General features: G+C 38.3%; 1 protein-coding gene across 1 annotated transcript in view; it reads right to left on the reverse strand.

The window, feature by feature from the left end:
• The window catches only part of LOC110270723, a 2145-nt gene extending 954 nt beyond the window's left edge, over positions 1 to 1191 (reverse strand). Inside the window, exon 1 of the mRNA XM_021120201.1 lies at positions 368 to 1191. Coding sequence (XP_020975860.1) covers positions 368 to 1076 — 709 coding nt within the window. The 5' untranslated portion in view covers positions 1077 to 1191. The remainder of the gene's footprint in view (positions 1 to 367) is intronic.

Raw genomic sequence — 23004 nt, forward strand, 5'->3', positions numbered from 1 at the left:
AAACTTGTGAATATAATAGCATAAAGCATAGTATTGAGTAAAATAGTAAAATTTTAAAATTATTATAAGAATAAAATTTATAAATAAAATGGTAATCAAGTTATTTTTTTACGATAAGACTGGATTTTTTATTTTTATATATATATAAATAAATAAAACTTGAATCGGCCACAAATCTAGACAAACATAAAAAATTATTACTTAGATCTAAATCTAAATCTAAATTACCTAAACTAAATAACAAAGTTACCACTTACCACACAACATATAATAAACCCTGAATCCATACTAACGCAAATCAATTACAAAAGCAGAGGAAATGTCAATCAAATCAGAACTACAAAAACAGATTTAATTTTAAACATACCTAGAAAATCAGGTCCATAAAGGTATTTATAATCATTGATGTCTAGGATTGAAACTGGAATATATTCACTCTCTATCTTCTTTTGTGACCATTGCTTTCTCATATTTTTCATTTGCTTTAATTCAAGGAGTTCTTCAATCTGCTTATTTTTCAATTTAGTGCTTGACCATGACCCACAATCACTCTTTCTGTAAATGCAATTAGCATCTTTGTAACTTCTTCTAACCTTTGAAGAACAACCATTTTTTACAATTCTAGGCTCATTTTTCAGCTTGCAAAATTTCCTGCTCTTCTTTTCATCATTACTATCTCCTCTTCCACTATCCCAACACAGCACAAGAACTTCGCGGCTGTTCTTGTGCCGAAATAATTCAGAAACCTCCCTGTATGAAGCCGAGATTTTCGCTCGGCGATGGTTGGATTGGCTTGCATTATCAAACTCCAACATGTAATCCACAAATTCAGAATCTGGGATGGTTTTTTTAAATTCCAGGTTGGAATTACTTGGCATTGAATCTAACCCCATCAACCTTGCTATCACTCCTGGTGTAGAAGCTGCATTAGCCATTGCACTCTTATTTTTTGGATGCACTTTTTGTATTTCATATGATTCTATGATTTGATCAGAAAAGTTTCCATTTCCATCACAAAGAAGGGTGTGTAACAAACCAGAGAAACAACAATGTTTTGCATTTGATGGTTGAGACATAATAATTAAATCTTATTGAAAGTGTAGTGGCAATGTGGAGTGTGGAGAAGACTCAATTGTCACTGAAAATGGTTGGGAAAAAAAAGTATAAATAGGAACATAGGTATGAAAAGGGTGGTTGAGTTCACATTAAATTTAAGCTTGAACTTGGTGTATGATACATAATCTATTTTAGAACTTAGAAGTAATTATTTTATTTTATTACTCTAAATTAATTGTGTTACCGAAAATGATAACGTTCTAAATATGCCATATATGTACAATATAACATATGGAGTCTAATAATATTCTTAAACAGTAATTCCGTTAGTAATTTTCTATACTATCATAAATTTAGAATCATCTTAAGCGAAAAATATTATATATATCGCTAAATTTATTATCTTTTGAGGTTCATCTTTACTTGAAGAATTAGATTTTTTAAAATAAAAAAATTGATAAAATAATAAATTAAGAGATTAATCATTATTGAATTTCTAAATTCTAATTATGTTATTAGATTATCCTTTGATAAAATATGGGAGAACAAAATCTCGATTATTTTATTCACATTTACTGGATTACTTTTCAGTTTTCATGTGGCATGTAATGGAGGTATGCACTTGTCGAAAACTGAAAGCTTCACTTGTCAAGCAAAGAACCACCTATTAAGTTTATATTATATATTATATATTAATAGATAAGATCGTGGAAGAATATAATAGACATTGTAATTTATTCCTACGTATATGTATTTTACAAAGCAAGAAGAACAAGAATTGAACTTCATGTATTAAATTAAAATGTGCTACTAATTCTATGTACCAATACATGTATATATATGAATGATGATTAATTTCTGCTTTGGCATCTTGAGACAGTTGCCGAAGTTGCTGACTTTTCTAAACACAAAGATGAAAGCGTATGTTGTGTTCCTGAAAGAATATAAATAGTTCTATTCATCTCAAGAACTGCACCGACTTTGTTGACTCATGATGGAAATTTCTAAGGCTAAACTTGCATTATTATTATTTATTAATTAAGATGATGGGTCCTAGAAATTGGAAACTGGATAGTTGATTCATAAATCATGTATTGACTAAGAACCAATTACTTTATCAAAACATTATTCATAAATCTGCAGAATTTTATACTTTTTTTGGAAAGAAAAATTACAATAGTTATTAGAAAAATTAAGAATTTAGTAATTCTAAGTTTAAAGTTTAAACAAAAATGAAATAGAGAAAGATTAAAGAAATGTTTGACCATTATCCTGATTCGGTTATACACGGTTCATTCATTCCCAAATTACTTGGAATGATGTTTTTTTTTTTTTTTTTACTAAATTGAATTAAACAATGTTTTTAGCTAATTGTCAAGTAGATTATTATTATATAACTCTCAAAGACAGCTTTTATATAACAATCTCCACCTTTTGTAAATTTGTTGTTAATTTTTAAATTATTTATTATATACTATTATTTCTGCCACGGGTGACATTGTTTTTTACCGCGCAAACATCATTAAAAAAACACACAGGAAAAAAGGACGACAACGTAGCAAAACAGTGAGATAAAGATAAATAGTTTGAAAAAAATGTCAATTTGATAATAAGTTTATAAAAAGATGACAAATTGGTATAATTAAACCATTGCCAACTTAAATCGTTCTATAATAGAAATCTTAACAATTCTAAGTTTGTTTTAAAAAAAAATTTTCCACAATCTAAAGTAAAAAAAGAAAATTCAAAGGAAAGAGACTATTATAACTTATAAGGACGACAATATGACATTACAATTTGCCTTTTCTCTTGATCATTTCAAAATCCTTGACATATTTGTAGAAGAGACCCACTCAAATACTAAAAACATGGTTTGTTAACAACTATATATTCTTGTTTAGTAATAAGTCTTTGATCCAACAAGGGATATAAGAATAAAGTAAAAACTGAGACAGAGAAATTGTTGGTTTTACTTTCAATTTTCAACGGCCATGTTTTGAATATTATAATAGAATTGGAATAAGTATTTTAAAGGAGAAAAGTGATTGAAAATGCCTCCACCGGAAAATTGGCGATGATCATTGGTCAATCTATGTACCTTAACAAGTTAACATACCATACGACATGTACGGTTAGGGGAAAGAGGTTTGCGCGCAAAAAAAAAAAAAAAAAAGAAAAACGAAAACAAAAGAAAAAACAGAGTATAATTCATAAATGGGCTTTGAGAGAATGCTATAGTTTTTGGACCTTGTGGTTTCTCAATTCTAGTTGGATGGTCTTGTGTTGGAGCGTTGCTATACTATTTTCGGGCGCAGATTTGCTGAGCCCAAACTTTTTTGGCTAACCAGTAATCATAACAAGTCATTTTGGCTCTAAAAGGAAGGGAGCAACTGCAACGGTTCTTAGAGATTGGCAAGGAAAATTTATCACAGGATCAGTAACAGAATTCAGGGCTCTCTCCAGTCTTGAAGCTGAAGCATTAGCATTTAGGAAAGTATTGATAATGGCAAAAAATTTGCAGATGGAAAAAGTTTTAATAGAGTCAGATAATTTACAATTAATACAATCAATAAAGTCAAAATCTCATATAGGCAAAATACTAGCTTATTTAAAGGACATAGCACATCTTTTGAAAGATTTACCAGATGCTAGGATAACCTAGACTCCAAGGGAGGGAAATCATTTAGCGCATCTCATAGCAACACAAAGAGCAGCAGGTACACTTTCAAGCAATTGGTCAGTGAGATTACCGGTGATAATTGAAACCCAATTGAGAAGAAAAGCAGAGAAAGTTAGAAGAATTGGAGGAAGGCCTACACATCACGAAGGTACAATCGAGTAAAATAAAAATCGGGTTTTAACGGTACCCAATCAGGTGGTCATTGAAGTCAGGGAAGGAACCGGAGGGGGGGGGGGCAGCGGACACAGGAGCAACCTGCGTTTGAACCAAAAGGCAGTCACAAACAGGTACAAAATTAAAAATGACAGAAATACGGTAAGAAAAACGAGAAAGACAATCAACTTACCTTTCAAGCTTAATTCGAAACAAGGATTGTACATCGAAATCGAGCAATTTAGTAGAGAGGAACTCCCAGTGAAAAATGGTGGGTTCCTTCACCCTTTGCAACAGAGCTTCCATCAGGGGCGCTACCAGCGAAGGAGACTTGAACAAACCGGCACAATCATACCATGCATTGAATTTAGATCTCAAAAAAAAAAAAAAAAAAAAAAAAGAAGAAAAAAAGAAGAAAAAAAAAGCAAGCAGAAAAAGCCAAGAGCTCTTTAAACCAAAAGGCAAGGGTAAAAAGGATCCAAGACTTTGAGCATCAGTGGATAGGAAGAAGATGTTGAAGAGAAGAAGACCGGTATGAAAAGGAGGTCATGGGTGCATTGTTTTTCAACTTCACTACTTTCAACTTCCACAGGAATTAAGTTATTAAAGTCTAACTATCTATGTAGAAAAGGGGATCTGGATTTGGGGTGGGTGGGTTGTTGGGTTTGGGTAGGGTTGAAGGGCTTAGCCTAAGACCAAAAAAAAAAACAAGGAACTCGGACAACAGTACCTCGGCACTAGAACAAGTCAGATGCTACCTCAGAAAGAGTCTGGACCTCATGTTTAGGCCCAAATAACCGTTTTCAGATAATCTTCGGAACATAAGCGCCGTTGTCAGGGACCTGGAAGGTTACATCCGTATATGGCGGACAATCAATACGGAGACGGTCACACGGCATCTGAGTTAGAACCAGAACACCACCATGACGATTTAACGCTAGCATTACCTCTACCTCAAGAAAGAACAAATGCCCCCCATGGGGAAGGAACGTGGGAAACCCTCAACCACGACGGTTCCATTCATAGGTCCACCCACCCAAAGACGAAAAACCTCCCCAACCAACGGAAATACTGGAATTAGTTTACGGCCACTGTGTGCAACTAGAACAACTCGAACTGGAAGCTAAACGACAACAAGAAATAGAATGGGAATTATGAAGGGATGTACGACGACAAAAGGAGCTAGAGAAAAAGCTATTGAGGTTGGAAGCCGACCTTCGAAGATGGAGCAATCGGGCAGATTGGGAAGAAAGCCCTTTGGGAGGAGAAGATCCATTTGTTGAAGAGATCATGCGAGCTAGGATTCCCAAAAATTTTAAAACCCCCGACATGGATCTCTCTGATAGAACAACCGATCCGAGGCACCGCTTCAGCAATTTCAAGAGTTGGATGTACCTAGCCAATGCCTCTGATGCAACTCGTTGCAAAGCATTCCTGACAACTTTGACCAAATCTGCAATGAAGTGGTTTGATAACTTACCTCCCACTTGCTTTGATGACCTGGCAAGGAAGTTTGTTACTAGATTTTCAATTCCGAAAGATAAAGTAAATCATGCTCTAAGCTTACTAGGGGTCAAATAAGAAGTCGGAGAAACACTCCAAGACTATATGAAAATATTCAATAAAGCCTACTTGGAAATACAAAATTTGCCTACTGAAGCAGTGATAATGAGATTAGTTAATGGTCTTAAAGAAGGGCCGTTCTCTCAATCCATATCTAAATGACACCCAACTTCCTCGTACGAAGTACAAGAGCGGGCAGAGAAATATGATGGGGGAAAAATCGTCGGTAAAGAATTTCACAAAAATAATCGCGTTGCAAGTATAGATCTAAACCGACAATTAAACATCAATCAAATTTAATTTGTTTGTCACTTAAGTAAACCCAAAATTAACCAAAGTATTAAACCTCGGGTCATCTCTCAAGGAATTGCAGGGAAGTGTACTTATAATTGGTTATGGGATTGTATCTTTTTGGGTTTTTGAAATGTGGAACAAGGAATGTAAATAGCAAGGAAATAAAATAATAATTAAGAGAAGTCTTAGCAAGGATTGATAATTAGAATTCCTTTCCTCATTATCATAGTCACTTGTGATGGTAATTTCCTTTTACTATCACTTACTTAACCTCTAACAATTGAAGGCAAGTCAAGTGAGAAAATTAACTTGACTTCACAAGTCCTAATCAAAGACTAGAGTTAGTGAAGTTCAAGCCAACTAGCAAGTTTCAATTACCAACCAACAAGAGACTTATGATGATTCAAGAGTCTCCAATTAATCAATTCAAGCTAAGAATATAAAAATCTAACTTAAAACCCTCCCAAGCATTTTATCAAACACTTGGAAGGAACAACATAAAAACATAGAAAACTAACAAGGAATATTAAATCTAAACAACCAATTGCAAACATCAATAATAACAAACGAAGAAAGGAACAATAATCATGAAATACCTCAAATTGCATTAAATAGAAAATTGAATCTAACATGAGAATTCATAAACTAAATTAGCAACATAAAGTAATCAACAAGGGAAATAAAAAAACTAGAAAGCTAGAGCAATTAAAATTAGAAGAGAAACTAAATTGAAATAAGATAGAAGTCAGAAATTAAAAAAGGAATAAAACTAATAATCCTAAAACCTAGAGAGAGGAGAGACCCTCTCTCCCTAGGAAACTACATGTAAAACCTAAAATTATGTGAATGAAGGTTGTCTCAATGATTCTCCCACTCTGCAGCCTCTATTCTGTGTTTTCGGGTTTGGAACTGGGCCAAAAGGAGCCCAGAAATCGCCCCCAGCATTTTCTTATACGTGCATCACGTGGCTCTGTCACGCGTACGCATCGCCCACGCGTACGCGTCGCTGAACTTTCGCAAGGTCACACGTACGCGTCATCCACGCGTACGCGTCGCACAACTGCATGGCAACTATGGAAAATTGCATATCATTTTGAAGCCCCGGATGTTAGCTTTCCAACGCAACTGAAACTGCCTCATTCAAACCTCTGTAGCTCAAGTTATGATTAATTTAGTACAAAGAAGTCAAGCTTGACAACTTAGCAATTCCTTCAATTTCTTGTATTCCTTCCATTTTTGCATGCTTCCTTTCCATCCTCTAAGCCATTCCTGCCCTATAAACCCTGAAAACACTTAACAAACATATCACGACATCGAATGGTAATAAGAGAGGAATAAAATTAGCAAATTTAAGGCTAAAGAAGAATGTTTTCAATCATAGCACAAAATTAGGAAGGAAAATGTAAAATATGCGAATTATATGAATAAGTGTGAGTTTAGTGGATAAAATCCACTAAATTAAACACAAGATAAACCCTAAAAATGGGGTTTATCAAAGTACATCAACATGGAGAAAAATTTCGGACTAAGAAAGCCTCTCCGAGGCCCAGCCTGCCTTACCCACCTCGGGAAAAAGAGAAAGAAGCTAAGAAAAAGGAGGAATACAACCCGAAAAAACCTTGAAGGTATCATAATTACAGTCCACTTTGAGTCTCTCTTGTAGATGTTTATAGGGATATATGCCACACTGAGAAGCTTCCACCTTCTTGCCCTATCAGACATAAAAGGCAGGAAGTATGACAGAATACTGCGAGTACTACAAGCTTTACGGGCATTCTATTAACGATTGCTATGATTTAAAGAATGTCATGGAAAAGCTAGCCCGAGAAGGTCGACTAGATAGGTACTTGGTTGAGATGTCAGACGATCAAAGGAAAAAGAAGAGAGATGAAGATGGAGGTCTGCAAGAACGCTCCCCACAAACTCCTGAATGGCACATACACATGATTAATGGAAGGTTTGCGGGAGGAGGAATATCAAAATCCTCACGAAAAGGCATCTTAAAGAGGTATACCAAGTCGGAGAAGATAACCGAACTCCCAACTTACCACCCACCTCGCTCAACAAAGAAGATGCTCAAGGAGTAACACCTGGCCATGACGACCCAGTGGTAATAACAATAATCCTCGCCAATACAAAAAATTTCCACAGAACCCTAGTGGATTGATGAACAGATTTTCGACGGTTTAGAATTCACAATAAATCCTCGTTGCAGGTATAGTTTCTAAACTAACAATAATCCTTTAATACAAAAATTTGGTTGTCACTAAAGCAAACCCAATAAAAAGAAACCAAAGTATTTAAACCTCGGATCATCTCTCAAGGAATTGCAGGGAGGTGTGTTACTATTGGTTATGAGATAGTATATTTTTGGGTTTTTATAAAGGTTAAACAAGGAATGTAAATGACAAGAAAGTAAACTAATAATTATGAAAGCTCTTGGCAAGGTATGAGAATTAGAAGTCCTATCCTAGCTATCCTTATCAATTGTGATGAGAATTGTTCATTGCTCCCACTTAGTTAACCTCTAACTATGAAGGAAAGTCAAGTGGATGAATCAATTTGATTCCTCAAGTCCTAGTCAACTCCTAAGGAAAGACTAGCTTAGGAGGGATCCAAATCAACTAGCAACTTTCAATTATCAATCAACAAAGGAATTTGATAACTCAAGAGTCTCCAATTACTCAACCATAGCCAAGAGGAGAAAAATCTACTCTAAAACCCAACCAAGTATTTTGTCAAACACTTGGAAGGCATGACATAAAAGCATAGAAAAGCAATAAGAGATAATAAAATCCAAACAACCAATTAAAAGCATCAATAACATAAATTGAAGAAAGCAATCATAAATATGAAATACCTCAAATTGCATTAAAAGAAAAATCAAATCAAACATGAAGAGTTCATAAATTAAATTAGGAAAATAAATAAACCAACAAGAGAAATAGATAAACTAAAGTGATAGAACTAATAAAAGTAGAAGAGAAACTAATTAAACTAAGATAGAAATCTAAAATTGAGAATAGCTAAACCTAAGAATCATAAAAACTAGAGAGAGGAGAGAGCCTCCCTATCAAGAAAACTACATCCAAAACCTAAAATTATGTGTATGAAAAGTGTGAATGAATTGAATTTGATTCCCCTACTCTGCAGCCTCTAATTTGTGTTTTTCGGGCTTGAAACTGGGCCAAAAACAGCCCAGAAATCACTACGTCCAGCACATGGCTCTGTCACGCGTACGTGTCGCCCACGCGTACGCGTCGATTGAACTTTCGCAAGGTCACGCGTACGCGTGATCCACGCGTGCGCGTCACCTAAAAGCATGGCAACTATGGCAAATTATATATCATTTCGAAGCTGCGGATGTTAGCTTTCCAACGCAACTGAAACCGCCTCATTTGGACCTCTGTAGCTCAGGTTATGATCGATTTAGTATGAAGAGGTCAGGCTTGAAAGCTCAGCAATTCCTTCAATTTCTTGTATTCCTTCCACTTTTGCATGCTTCTTTTCCATCCTCTAAGCCATTCCTGTCCTATAAACCCTGAAAACACTTAACACATATATCACGGCATCGAATGGTAATAAGAGAGAATTAAAATTAGTAATTTAAGGCCAAAGAAGCATATTTTTAATCATAGCACAAAATTAGGAAGGAAAATGTAAAACACGCGAATTATATGAATAAGTGTGAGTTTAGTGGATAAAATCCACTCAATTAAGCATAAAATGTACCACGAAATAGTGGTGCATCATGGATCAAGGGAATTCAGTGGACATACTATTTAAGCTCACCTTTGACAAACTCGGGCAAGAAGGAAAGGATCTGAAGGCGTACCTAGATAATCACTTTGGGCTAGGGGACACGCCGATCCAGCATCTCGGATTTATCTCCCTATACACCACCTTTGCGAAGGGCACGAGGTCAAGAACATTAAGTGTCGATTATATTGTGGTCGACGTCATGTCGGCTTACAATTCCCTGATAGGTCAGATATCTTAAATCGACTAGCAGCAGTTGTCTATACACCTCACTTGTGTATGAAGTTTTCCATTGTAGAAGGAATTACCACCATAAAGTGAGATCAAAAGTTGGCACGAAAGTGTTTCAACGAAAGCCTCAATCTAAAAGGCAACCCGAGCAGAAAAGAAGTCAACATCATCAAACTCGGTGGTGTTCGAACTCGGAAAGAACTATGCTTTAAACCTGGAGGAAAGGTAGAAGTTCAAATTAGAGATCATGCTAAAAAGATAACGAGTATAGGGGCCAACTTAGAATAAGGTCTGAATGTACAGCTCGTTGACCTTCTACGAAGAAATTTCAACCTCTTCGCCTGGAAAGCCTCCGACATGTCTGGTATAGATCCCGACTTGATGTATCATAAGTTCGCTGTTTACCTAGGTTCCAGACCTATTCAGCAAAAATATCAGAAACTTGGGCCCAAAAGAACACAGGTTGTGAAAGAACAAGTGCAAGCGTTATTGGAAGCTTGATTCATAAAAGAGGTAAAGTATCCATTGTGGCTGGCTAGCGTGGTTCTGGTAAAGAAGCAGAATGGAAAGTAGAGAATGTGTGTCGACTACACCAACCTCAACATGGCTTACCCCAAGGATCCATATCCTCTCCTGAGCATCGATGCTCTAGTTGACTCGGCCTCAGATTATTGGTATTCGTCTTTCATGGACGCATACTCGGGATATAACCAAATCCCAATGTATAAGCCGTACCAAGAAAAGACCTCCTTCATTACTCCAAAGACCAACTATTATTATGTAGTAATGCCTTTTGGATTAAAGAATGCCAGAGCCACATACCAGCGACTAATGAACAAGGTGTTTTTCCCCCACTTAGGAAAACTCATGGAAGTGTATGTGGACGACATGTTTGTCAAAACTAAGGATGACTTAGCCCTTTTGTCTGATCTCTCTGAGGTATTTTCCATGATAAGGAAGCATGGGATGAGATTAAACTCCTCAAAATGCACCTTCGCAGTAGAGGCCGAGAAGTTCTTGGGTTTCATGCTCACTCAAAGAGGCATAGAGTCCAACCCGGACAAGTGTGTAGCCATACTAGAGATGAAGAGTCCGACTTATCTAAAAGAAGTCCAACAACTAAATGAAAGGTTGGCAGCACTATCTAGGTTCTTGGCAGTATTAGCATTGAAATATCTGCTATTATACTCAATACTCAGAAAGGGGAGTCAATTTGAATGGACCCAGGAATGCAAACAAGCCTTTCAAGGTTTTAAAGCATGTTTGGGCCAACCCCCCCTATACTCACCCGTCCTATTGCGGGGTAAGAGCTAGTTCTCTATTTGGCAATGGCAAGCCGAGCTATAGCTTCTGCCCTGATCCGAGAAGATGAGAATGCACAATAACCTATCTACTTTGTCAGCAAAGCCGAGCAGAGTTGAACTATCAGAAGATAGAAAAGTTTGTGTATGCTCTTATCCTTGCCTCCCGAAGGCTCTTACCTTACTTCCAAGCTCACACTATAAAGGTCCGAACTAATCAAACCATGAAGCACATTCTACAAAATACGGACCTAGCAGGAAGAATGTTACAATGGGCTGTGGAACTATCTGAGTTCAATTTACAATATGAAGCTCGAATAACAATCAAGTCACCGTACCTCGCCGATTTCATAGATGAATACACTGAAAGTCGGGGAAGCCCGACAACTTGGAGCTTGTACGTAGATAGATCATCCAATAAATTTGGTAGGGGAGCAGGTGTCATCCTGGAAAGTGAGCAAGGAAAGCGGATAAAACTCTCGCTAAGGTTCAAGTTTCTTGCTTCTAACAAACAAGCAGAATATGAAGCCTTACTTGCTGGCTTGAAGCTGGCTAAAGAAGTGGGGGGTAAAAAGGTTGATAGTATTTTGTGACTCCCAAGTAATAACTTCACAAGTTAACGGCACCTATTAAGCCAAAGATCCCAACATGAAAAAGTACCTAGATGAAGCTCGGAAACAACTGTCACAGTTCTTGGAAAGAGAGGTACGGCATATAAATCGGTAGTCAAACGTCCAAGCAGATGCCCTCTCTAAGCTAGCCAGCACCAAGCCAGGGGACAATAATAGAAGCCTCATCCAAGAAATTCTCCACGGACCATCAGTATCAAAGGGAGATGACAACTCAGACGTAATGGCCATATCTAACTAAAATTTAGGATGGATAACCCCCATAGTCAACTACCTTAAATTTCATGTCCTTCCTGAAGATAAAAAAGAGGCTCGAAGACTCATAAGGAAAGCACAAAATTACACATTGGTCCACAATGTTTATACAAAAGAGGGATATCAACACCCTTCTTAAAGTGATTTCCGACCTCCAATACGAAGGAAGTTCTAGAGGAAGTACACAATGACATATGTGGAAATCATTTGGGAGCCTAGTCTCTAGCCAAGAAAGTGATCTGAGCTGGCTTCGTTTGGCCAACCTAGCAAAGAGAATCGGCCGAGTTCGTCAAAAGGTGCCCGTCTTGCCAGAAGCATGCCAACTTCCATGTTGCACTTTCTGAAGAGCTTATCAGTGTCACCTTACCATGGCCATCTGAAAAATGAGGTCTCAATCTCCTTGGACCATTCCCTCAAGCTCCAAGACAAGTAAAATACCTTATAGTAGGGATTGATTATCTTACTAAGTGGATTAAGGCAGAACCATTAGCAACCGTCATGGCCCAGCGAAGTCGGAAGTTTATCTATAAGAACATTGTCACAAGGTTTGGAGTTTCCCACTCCATTATCACCGCCAATGTAACTCAATTTACCAACTTGACCTTTAGGAACTTGGTGGCCAGTCTCAAGATAAAGCACCAATTTATATTAGTAGAGCACCCTCAAGCCAATGGACAAGCTGAAGCTACAAAAAAAGTCATATTGGCCGGATTGAAGCAGGGACTACAAGACACAAAGGGAGCACGGGCAGACGAGCTTCCTCAAGTGTTATGGGCATATCAAACAACTCCTCATTCCACAACAGGAGATCACATTTTCAGCTCACTCATGGAGTGGAAGCCATGATTCCTGTAGAGATTGCTGAAGAATCCTTGAGGGTTATCTTCTACAATGACAGGGTCAATACCCAAGTACAAAAAGAATAGCTCAACCTCCTCCCTAAAGTCCGAGAATAAGCTCGGATCAAAGAGGAAGCACTAAAGCAAATGATTGCTCTAAGATACAATCAGAAGGTAATAAAAAGAAGCTTCACCACGGACGACCTTATACTGATCCAAAATGACATTGAGATTCAGAAGTCGGGCGATAGAAAGTTGGCTGCAAATTGGAAAGGGCCCTACAAGATTGTTAAAGTCTTAAGGAAAGGTTATTACAAAGTGTCCGACTTACAAGGAAGGGAGCTCTAGAGGTTTTGGCACTCATGTAACCTGAAGAAGTACTACAGTTAGGTAGCACACCTTGTTCTCTGGTGTACTCTTTTTCCCGGCTTCAATATTTTTTTCCGAGAAGGATTTTTTCTGAAGAGGATTTTAACGAGGCACCATAACAAGGGCTAAGTGTAGTCAAAATCCTTAGTAACAAATTTATATAAAAGCATTTTTCATTTATCAGTGATAAATCGACATCTTTCTTAAAGTTTCCTATAAAAATGCATTAATTTAAGTTCGACAAACCGCAAAAATCATTTTCCGACCAAGAATGGTCGGCAAGATGAAGTGAAGAGATACAAATTAATATAAGAAGTTATGTAAGCAATTCATAAGACCGACCTAAAAATCAAGGCAGATAAAAACAAAGTGTAAAAGTAACTTGATAAAGTCTGATTACATGAAGTCGGAACTTACAAAAGAAATCACTATACCGAGCTACTTTGCCGACATCATTTTTAACTTAGCAAAAAAAAAATAGCATTAAAATTTGTCAAAACACGATTTGCAACTAAACGGATGTATAGGCTAAGATCAAACTCAACAACAAGCAATTACTTAAATTCTATAATCATTATCAAAATGAAGAAATTCTTTTTGATAAAAAACTAAAGTTGTCTAAAAAAGATAACTAAAAAAGTGTTCAAAGCTACAAGCTATTACAAATAAAGACTGTTCATAAAAGACCCACACATCGGGCCATTCAAACTGCTAAAGGTGAAGGAAATTACAAAGGAGTGAGCTGTTCTCCTGTGATAGCATCCTCAGCTTGGACAGAAGGTGTTGGGTCATACTCAGAAACCTGCCAGATTGGAATAGGACCGGTCGGAGAAGGAGGGAGCTCGCCACTAACGACCTTGTTCCTAAAAGGAACCTCAGAATTCTGGGGAGTCTAACCAACCTCCGCCCCTGAAGTTTTAGGTCGGGCAAAGGAACCCCCTCCTCGGGGACAGGGACGATTGGTGCACGAATTCCCACACTTCGTATAACTGAACCAGCAAGTGCACTGGGTCGTCCAAGTAATACCTGAGTGAGTCAGGGTCGATCCCACGAGGATTGTGATTTAAAGCAAACTATGGTTATCTTGCAGATCTTAGTGAGGTGAATAGGAGATATAGGTATGTTTGTTTAATTGCATAAAAGGAAATAAAAAGAAAAGGGTACTCAGAACTCAAAAGTCGTATAAACTATGATAAGAAGGTGGTTAAGGCTTGGAGATGCTTTGTCCTTCTGGATTAACTCTGGTCTTACTGTCTTCTTCAATTGTGAATGATTTCTTCTATGGCAGGCTGTATGTGATTAATGTCTTTTTTAAGAGATCGCTAATATTCCTCTAGATCTAAACACCAGGGTTAGTGCAGATCCAGTCTAATTGAACGTGAAGCTCTTGCAGTTCATTCTCCTTGGTGATCCTACTCAAAACACTACAGACAAGGTCGAATCTTCTGGATCAGAGGATGTTGCGCCTTTGGGTTCTAGCCTCTACCACAGAGACCCTAATCTCCCTGCACTTAGGCTGAATTAGTAATTGATCAACAAAGGTTTGGCCCAAAGTTGGGCCAAACGTGCTAAAAACGCTAACGGATTTGATCGGGCCCAAGTTGGGCCCAAGCCCAATATATATATAAGCCATTAAATGAACCCTTCAGCTCATTAAACACAACACACACAGCAGAAGAGAGATTGAAGAAGAGAGGAGGGTTTCCATTAAAACACTATTCACACATCACTTCAATCCCGTCATTTCTATCTAAGCCTTTTGGTAAGTTTCTCGAGATTTTCTGTCCAGTTTCCTACCCTAAGATTTTTGAGTTTTTGGGTTTTGGATTAAGTAAAATTTTATGATTTTGAGTGTTTAGGTACACTCTAATCCTTGCTTAGCATTGGATTTTAGCTTCCAAAGCTGTTGGAAAAGGTAAGAGGTCTTGAACCCTTGTGAAATTTCAATTATAATGAGCCCTAGTTGATTTGTGATGATTTATGTGTATATAGTTTGATTATTGTGAGTTTGGAACTTGTTGGTGCTTGTTGGAGTGGAATTGGAGGCTTGCTTGTGGTTGAAAGCTTGTTTGTGCTCAATTTGGGGTTTTGGTGCATATTAGGAATCGGCCAAGGTATGGTTTCGGTTTCCTCTATGTAGTATATAATATTCATGGACACTTAGGCTAGTGACCTATAGGATAGGTTTGATTTGATGTGGTTGTTGATGATGGTTGTTGATGATGTATGATGAATTGAATTTGTTAATGTTGATAAGTAATGATGTGGAGGTATGATGTTTGATGAATTTGAATGAATGAATATATATATTGTTGGCTATTGATAATAAGCATGAATGAGGTTGATAATGAGAATTCATAGTGATGGAATGATGATTGGTGAAGGTGTTGATGGAGGATTAATTTTAATATTATGTATAATTGGTGTTGATGGTTGAGAATAGTAAAATGTGATGGAAAATTTGTATAAATGGTAAATTGTGACCCAAGAGGGTAGGTTGTGCTGTAAATCGAAGTTTGGTATTGTTTTAGTTGGATGTGGTTTGTGAAAGTTGGTAAAGTGAGTATTTGTGAAATTTTGGTAAAAAGAGAATTTTAGTGAACTTTGTCTGATCATAACTTTTGCCTCAATTTACATAATCTGTTGAAATTGGCTTAGAATTAAAGTTTATTGAAAACTCTTCAAATTGATATAAAGTTTGTAAGATTTGGATTTTTGTAGAGGAAGTTGTGATCATTCAAAATTTGGTGTTGCAAATATGAAATTTTGCAAAGTTGCAGAATTTTGTGATTTCTGGTTTGTGCGCACGCACAGCCTTGTACGCACGCACAGACCTGTGCGTATGCACACGCAGCAGAAGGCAAACTGTTTAGAGCGCTAGCACAGCTTGTGCGCACACATACCCAATGAATGTTTACAACCTGTGCATACGCACAGCCCTGTGCGCACGCACACGTTGGGAAGGTCAGTCTGTTGAGGGCGCTAGCACAGCATGTGCGAGCGAACAGACTTGTGAATTTTTGTACTTGTGCGTACGCACACCTCTATGCGTACGCACACGTGTTAAAACTTCTCCTGGGCGTGCGCACGCACACCCCTGTGCGGACGCACACGCCCTGTTTCTCAAATTTAAATTTTGTTTTCAACTATTTCACCTTCCCAACAAGATTGTAAGCTTCTGTGACACAATTTTAAGACTCTTGGACCTAGTTTTGGGCATTTAAAACATGGGAAAGAACCTAAGGGATTTAGTTGATATTATTTTGAAAAGTTAGAAAACGGAGGCTTAGGTCTCTGGTGCACTGAGGATGGGTTGATGGCATGTGAAGGTAGACTGGTATGTGAAATGAGAACTGATGGACTGTTGAGTTCAAAACTGAAATGTGAAATGACAGTGGCTGAGATGAGTCGAGGACGCTGAATGAGATGATGGATCCATGTTATATTGAAAATATTTTCTGAAAACAACTAAAGTACTGATTTATACTTAGATTACGAGATACTATGCGCCTGGCAGGGACGGTGGTTAATCCCACCTGTCGAGGTAGTGGCTATTGAGATTATGAGACGCTATGCACCCGGCAGGGATGGTGGTTAATAAAGCCTGTCGAGGTAGCGGTGGCGGCATAAGGACGGTGGTTAATCCTGCTTACGTTGAGATGTGAGGTCTCTGGCAAGAGTATCCCGCTCTCATCCCTTCGGATCACTAGAGTGTGCAGGCACAAAACTCTGGATGGTGTTCGGAGCACTGATAAACCATTATTTTATGGTTCATCTTGTGTTTAATTGAGTGGTTTTTGTCAAGTCTTTACCCACTTATTCATATGAATTGCATGATTTTACAATTCCTTCCTAAGTTTGTTCTATGGTTGAAAACTTGATTCCTAGAGATCTTTAATTTGTATATTTTATGTCTCCTTTATACCATTCGATGCCGTGATCTGTGTGTTAAGTGTTTCAGGCTTTATAGGGCAGGAATGGCATAGATAATGGAGAGGAAGCTTGCAAAAATGGAAGGAACACAAGAAACTAAGGAGATGACCAGCGAGCACCGACGCGCACGCATGGCTCACGCGAGCGCGCGGGATGGAGAAAACGCAGCGACGCGTGCACGTGCCTGATGCGTACACGTGGAATAGAGTTCTGCAAGATGACGCGCACGCGTGGACGACGCGTACGCGTGACAAGGAAATTTGCCAAATGACACGCACGCGTGACTGACGCGTTCGCGTGACTTGCGCGATCTGCAAAATCAACAGAAAAATGCTGGGGGTGATTTTGGGCCGCGTTTTGACCCAGTTTTTGGCCCAGAAACACAGAATAAAGCCAGGGAACACACAGAGACTCAACACAGAGACATATACATTCACATATTCTCATTAGGATAGTTTTAGGATTTTAGATCTGAATTTAGAGAGAAACTACTGTTCCTCTAGGTTCTCTTTACATTCATAGTTTATCAAGTTTATTGCTTTTGCTTTGGATATTGAAGAGTCAGCACCTCCGTTGAAGATACTATTCTAGTTTGTTTCCATACTTACTCTTTTATTTATTCCATATTCTTAATTCTTGTTTAGAGTGGTAAATGGATTATTTTGGATTTATTTAATGCAAAGGATTACTTTTATCTTTAATTAATTTTCAAAGCTTTATTTTATTTAATTTATCATGTCTTCTTCTTATATTCTTATGAGTGTTACATTCATGTCAATGGAGTAGATCCCCTACTTGACATGGGGGTTGATTAGGAGGAGACACTTGAGTTGGAAGGCTTAAGTGATGGTTAAATTGGAAGTTGTTGGCTAATTCTGTATTTACTAACGCTAGACCTTCCCAAGGGAGAGGACTAGGATTTGCGAATAAGAGTTAGCTCAATCACTTGACTTTCCTTTATTTAGTAAGGGTTAACTAAGTTAAAATAACAACCTTTTTATACTACACTTGAGAGAATTCCAATAAGGATAGAAATTCCAATTAATCATTCCCCCAGTTAAGGCTTTTTATTTAGAATATTATAAACCTCTTTTAATTTTCATTGCACTAAATTACAATTGTTTATTTTTTGTTACTCAATTCTCAAAACTCTCGGAAAACTTCTGATTAATAAATTAGCACTATTTCTAGCAACTCGTTGGGAGACGACCTGTGACTCATACTCCCAGTATTTTTATTTTAATTTTTTTGTGACAACTGTTCTAAATTGACGAGGCGGATTTTTGCTGGTTAAGAGCTATACTCGCAACGCTGTTTTATTATATTATAATATCTTAATTGGTCTAACTTCCGCCGCTCATCAATTTTTGGTCCCATTTGACAGTTTGCATGCAGTATCTGAAGTAGTTTCTTGGTATGCACCTGTAGCTAATTATCTAGTTAGCCATACTTTCCCTCCAAATTTTACTAAGCATCAAAGGGACAAGCTGAAAAGCGAGTCTAAATATTATATATGGGATGACCCATACTTATAGAGGTGTGGTGCTGACCAGATAATTAGAAGGTGTGTACCCCAATCAGAGTTCCAGTCCATTTTAGAGGCATGCCACTCTTCTGAGAGTGGAGGACATTTTGGCCCTCAAAGAACAGCTAGAAAAATCTTAGACTGTGGATTTTGGTGGGCTACTCTTTTTAAAGATGCTGCTGAATTTCGTAAATCTTGTTCCCCATGCCAAAGGTTTGGTAATATATCCAAGAGGGATGAGATGCCTCAACAGATTATGCTTTTCTGTGAAATCTTTGACTTCATGGGTCCATTTCCAAACTCTAATGGTTACCTTTATATACTGTTAGCTGTAGATTATGTTTCTAAATGGGTGGAAGCAATTCGTACCCGTACTGATGATGCTAACACTGTTGTTTTCTTTGTTAGAAACCATATTATTTGTCGCTTTGGATCACCACGAGCAATCGTGAGTGATCAAGGCACTTACTTTTGTAACAGGAGACTAACAGGATTACTGAAGAAGCATGTGATTGTTCACAAAGTAGCAACAGCTTATCATCCCCAGACCAATGGACAAGTAGAAGTATCTAATAGAGAAATTAAACGTATTCTAAAGAAGATAGTAAAGCCCCATAGGAAGGACTGGAGTGCCAGGCTACAAGATGCACTCTGGGCTTATAGAACAGCGTACAAGACACCCATTGGAATGAGCCCCTTCTGCTTAGTATACGGAAAGGCTTGCCACCTTCCAGTAGAGGTGGAACACAAGGCTTTCTGGGCTGTGAGAGAGTGCAACATGAATTTTGAAGAAGCTGGTGCTGAAAGGAAGCTGCAACTAGCAGAATTGGAGAATCTTCGCCTAGAAGCATATGACAACTCCAGGCGATACAAGGAGAAGATGAAGGCTGTCCATTACAAGCACATAAAAAGGAGAGAATTCAGACCAAGGGAGTTAGTTCTTCTTTATAACTCCAGACTAAGGCTCATACCAGGTAAACTGAGATCAAGATGGGAAGGTCCCTACAAAGTAGAAAAGGCAGAGCTATACGGAGTTTTTCACCTGCATCATCCTTCAAGCTCCAAATTCATGAAGGTCAATGGACATCGCCTAAAGCTCTATCACGGTGAGAAGATTAAGGATCACAAAGAACTAGAAGTCTTCCTCTTGGAAGACCCACCAACAGAACCAGAACGAGCCTGAAGACCGTCCAACTTAAGGACGTAAAAGCAAAGTGCTAGGTGGGAGACAACCCACCATGGTATGATCATTCCGTTTCAGTCTTAATTTTATTTTACTTTTTGTTAATGACTCTTCTCATATTCTCTGCATATAGCCTGCATCTGCATATAAAAAAAATGAACGCGACGCGCAAGCGTTGCTGATGCGTCCGCGTCATAAGTGCTTTCGAAACAAGAAGAAAAGAAGCATAGAGTCATGCGGGAGCGTGGCTGGAGGCGTGCCTTAGGCACAACCATGCCCACGTGAACGCGTCCCTGACGCGTTCGCGTCATTTGAAAAATTAGCCTCCCACGCGTGCGCAAATCGACGTAAAGAGGTGTATGGCAGAGAGTTATGATGGAGTGGGGCTGGAATGATGCTGGAAGCACAAGTCCTATCATGCGAACGCGTGCCCCACGCGTCCGCGTCATTTTCAAAAAGAGGCCATTCACGCATGCGCGTCACCCACGCGCATGCGTGACCCAAAATTTTTGCAAAATACGAACAAAACAAAAAGTTGTGTGTACGCGAGGCTGCACTTGCGCCAATAGCACAGTTCATTTCACGCGAACGTGTCACCCACGCGTCCACGTCATCTGAAAAACACGCCAACCGCGCGAACGCGTGCTCCACGCGTCAACGTCACATGCGACGCACAGCTTACCCAGATCTGCGCCAGATATCTTATCTTTTTCCTTCTTATTTCTTTCTTCTTCCCTTATCCTTCTTTATTCTTTCTCACTTTTTACTTTCTCCCCTCTTCCTTTATCATCATCAAGGTTCTGTTCTTCCCTTTTTACTTTTCCATTATTATTATTATTATTATTGTTTTCTTCTTCTTTTAATTTTTACTTTCATACTCTATGTTTCCTTTTTCTTTCTTTTTCTTTTTACATTATTTTAATTGGTGTTAGAAATTTAATTGGATGATTATTTTCTTCTATCATTGCTTGTGGATTGTTTAGAAGTTGTTTGACAATTATCAATAATTATTTTTGGGTTGTTTGCATGTTCAAATTCAATACTTTCAATAATATATTTATCATGCATGCTAAGTGTTTGTGAAAAAGTCCGTGTGGCATTGTGCACTATTTTTAAATGGTTCTACTACTCTAATGCATGTTTTTCACAAAACCCCTTTTCATATATTATTGATTGAATATAATTGTCAATACAAACAGGTTGTTAGTTTAACAAACTTGATAATCAAATTGGGCATTTAATGCTTGATCTATGCTACTCATGCCTTTGCCAACATGCCAATAAACATCTTGCATCTACTTGCCATCACATGCACTTGCTATATTTCCATTGATGAACTTTTTACATGGAGTCGAGACCATGTGTTAATGACATCCTTCGTTACCGTGCATTGATTATCACTTGTCATGTCCTCTTCGTTGCTCGAACCCTTAGCTTTACATATTACTTTCCTTTTCCTTTTTCAGGATGGCTACCAAAAAGGGTAAAGAGAAAGCTACTCCCAAACCACCAGCAAGGAAAGGAACAAAAAGAGCACTAGTGGTAGAGTCATCTTCAATAGCAGTAAGGCCCTCAACAAAAAGAATCAAGAGGATCATCAAGGTCGATGAAAAAGAAAAAGCCTTTCCAGCAAAGGACACTGCGCGGTTCACTAACTGCTACTGTGAGCAGATGTTCCCTATCCTGGAGGAGAGAAACTATAATAATGAATACCTTCTCGTCCTCCCGACTAACATTATTGAATTTTTTGAGCCCCGAATTTAACGAAGACAATGGGAATTCCTACGGAGATAGCCACGGCAGGTTAACTTTTCATGGGTAGTTGAATTCTACTCCAATTTTCACATGCCAACCGTGCAGTCTGTCTATGTCCGTCAGAAGTAAGTTCCCATAACTGAAGAGGCCATTCAAAAAGCTTTAGATCGTTTCCCTGCTCCAGAAGGATTGGACGCATTCCAAGAAGCCTCATTCAAACGCCAGACATACCAATTTGACTGGGACGCCGTTCTCAGAGTTATAGCACAACCTGGCAGCAGATGGATCTATGGATACCATCGATCCCAACCTAAGGGAATATTGGCTTCAGCACTCACCTTGGAGGCTCCAGTATGGGCACAGATTATGTCCCATTACATTTTTTCGAGCACTCACGAGCCCTCCTTCACTGCAGACATGGCTGTTCTACTCTGGTGTATCCTTACAGACCAGCACCTCAATTTACCAAGACACATTCGGCATGCTATGGGACACGTACAAATTGCAGGAAACCTACCTTTTCCCGCCTTGGTTTCAGATCTAGTCTCAGCAGCTGGAGTCTCCTACAGAGCTGGGGACACCAAGGCCATGATTCCATGGGATGATCAGTACGTCCCTAACGGGAAGTATATCAGACCTCCAGCAGCCACTATCAACCGGAGCACAGAACCAGCGGAAGATATCCCTTCTCCTTCCATATCACAAGCACCTTCAACAAACTAACTGCTCCATTAGATACTTGAGAAGTTAGACCAGCTTAACCGAAAAGGAAAGCAAAGGGAGTGCCGTAACAAGCGCCGATTTACATACCTTAAGGAGCTGCTTGTTGGTAACCACCCACCCGAAGAAAATCCAGACACCCCGGACTCCACTTCATTTACCAGCACAGGGAGCCATGATGGCCCCAATTGTGGAGATGCTGCTACCAGTCCCCCTTTGTTCCTTGCTAATGGTACCGAGGATGGTGCAAAGCTTTAAGTGTGGGGAGGTCGGTCAGTACCTGACTTCCGGAGGTAATTTCTCTTCCTTAACACCAATAGAATAGGATATTTATTTATTTTTCTTTTGTTTAAGAAAGGATAAATTGCATAGTAATAGGTAATTGCATGCATATTCTAATTGGTTGAAAAATAATATGTTTCTTTTTAAGACCCTATTTCTGAAAATTTTCACTAATTTAAATCAAAACCTTTGTGTTAAACTTGTTTGAAGATTGAAATTGGAACATAAATGATAGCTAAGAACACACAACCTGTGAGACTTGAGCTTAATTACATGGTTACATTATTTAACCATAATATTTTATTCTTGTGTGTTTTCTTCTCTATGATTGTAATCTTTATTTTGTTCCATCCTATATGTCCAATGTTTAATGTGTTATATGCATGCATATGATTGAGGCCATTATTTTATTAGCTCACTTATCCTAAATAGCCTACCCTTCCATTTACCTTTGTTAGCCACTTTGAGCCTTTTAAT

This window comes from Arachis ipaensis, chromosome B04 (assembly GCF_000816755.2).
Source record: "Arachis ipaensis cultivar K30076 chromosome B04, Araip1.1, whole genome shotgun sequence".
NCBI lineage: Eukaryota > Viridiplantae > Streptophyta > Magnoliopsida > Fabales > Fabaceae > Arachis > Arachis ipaensis.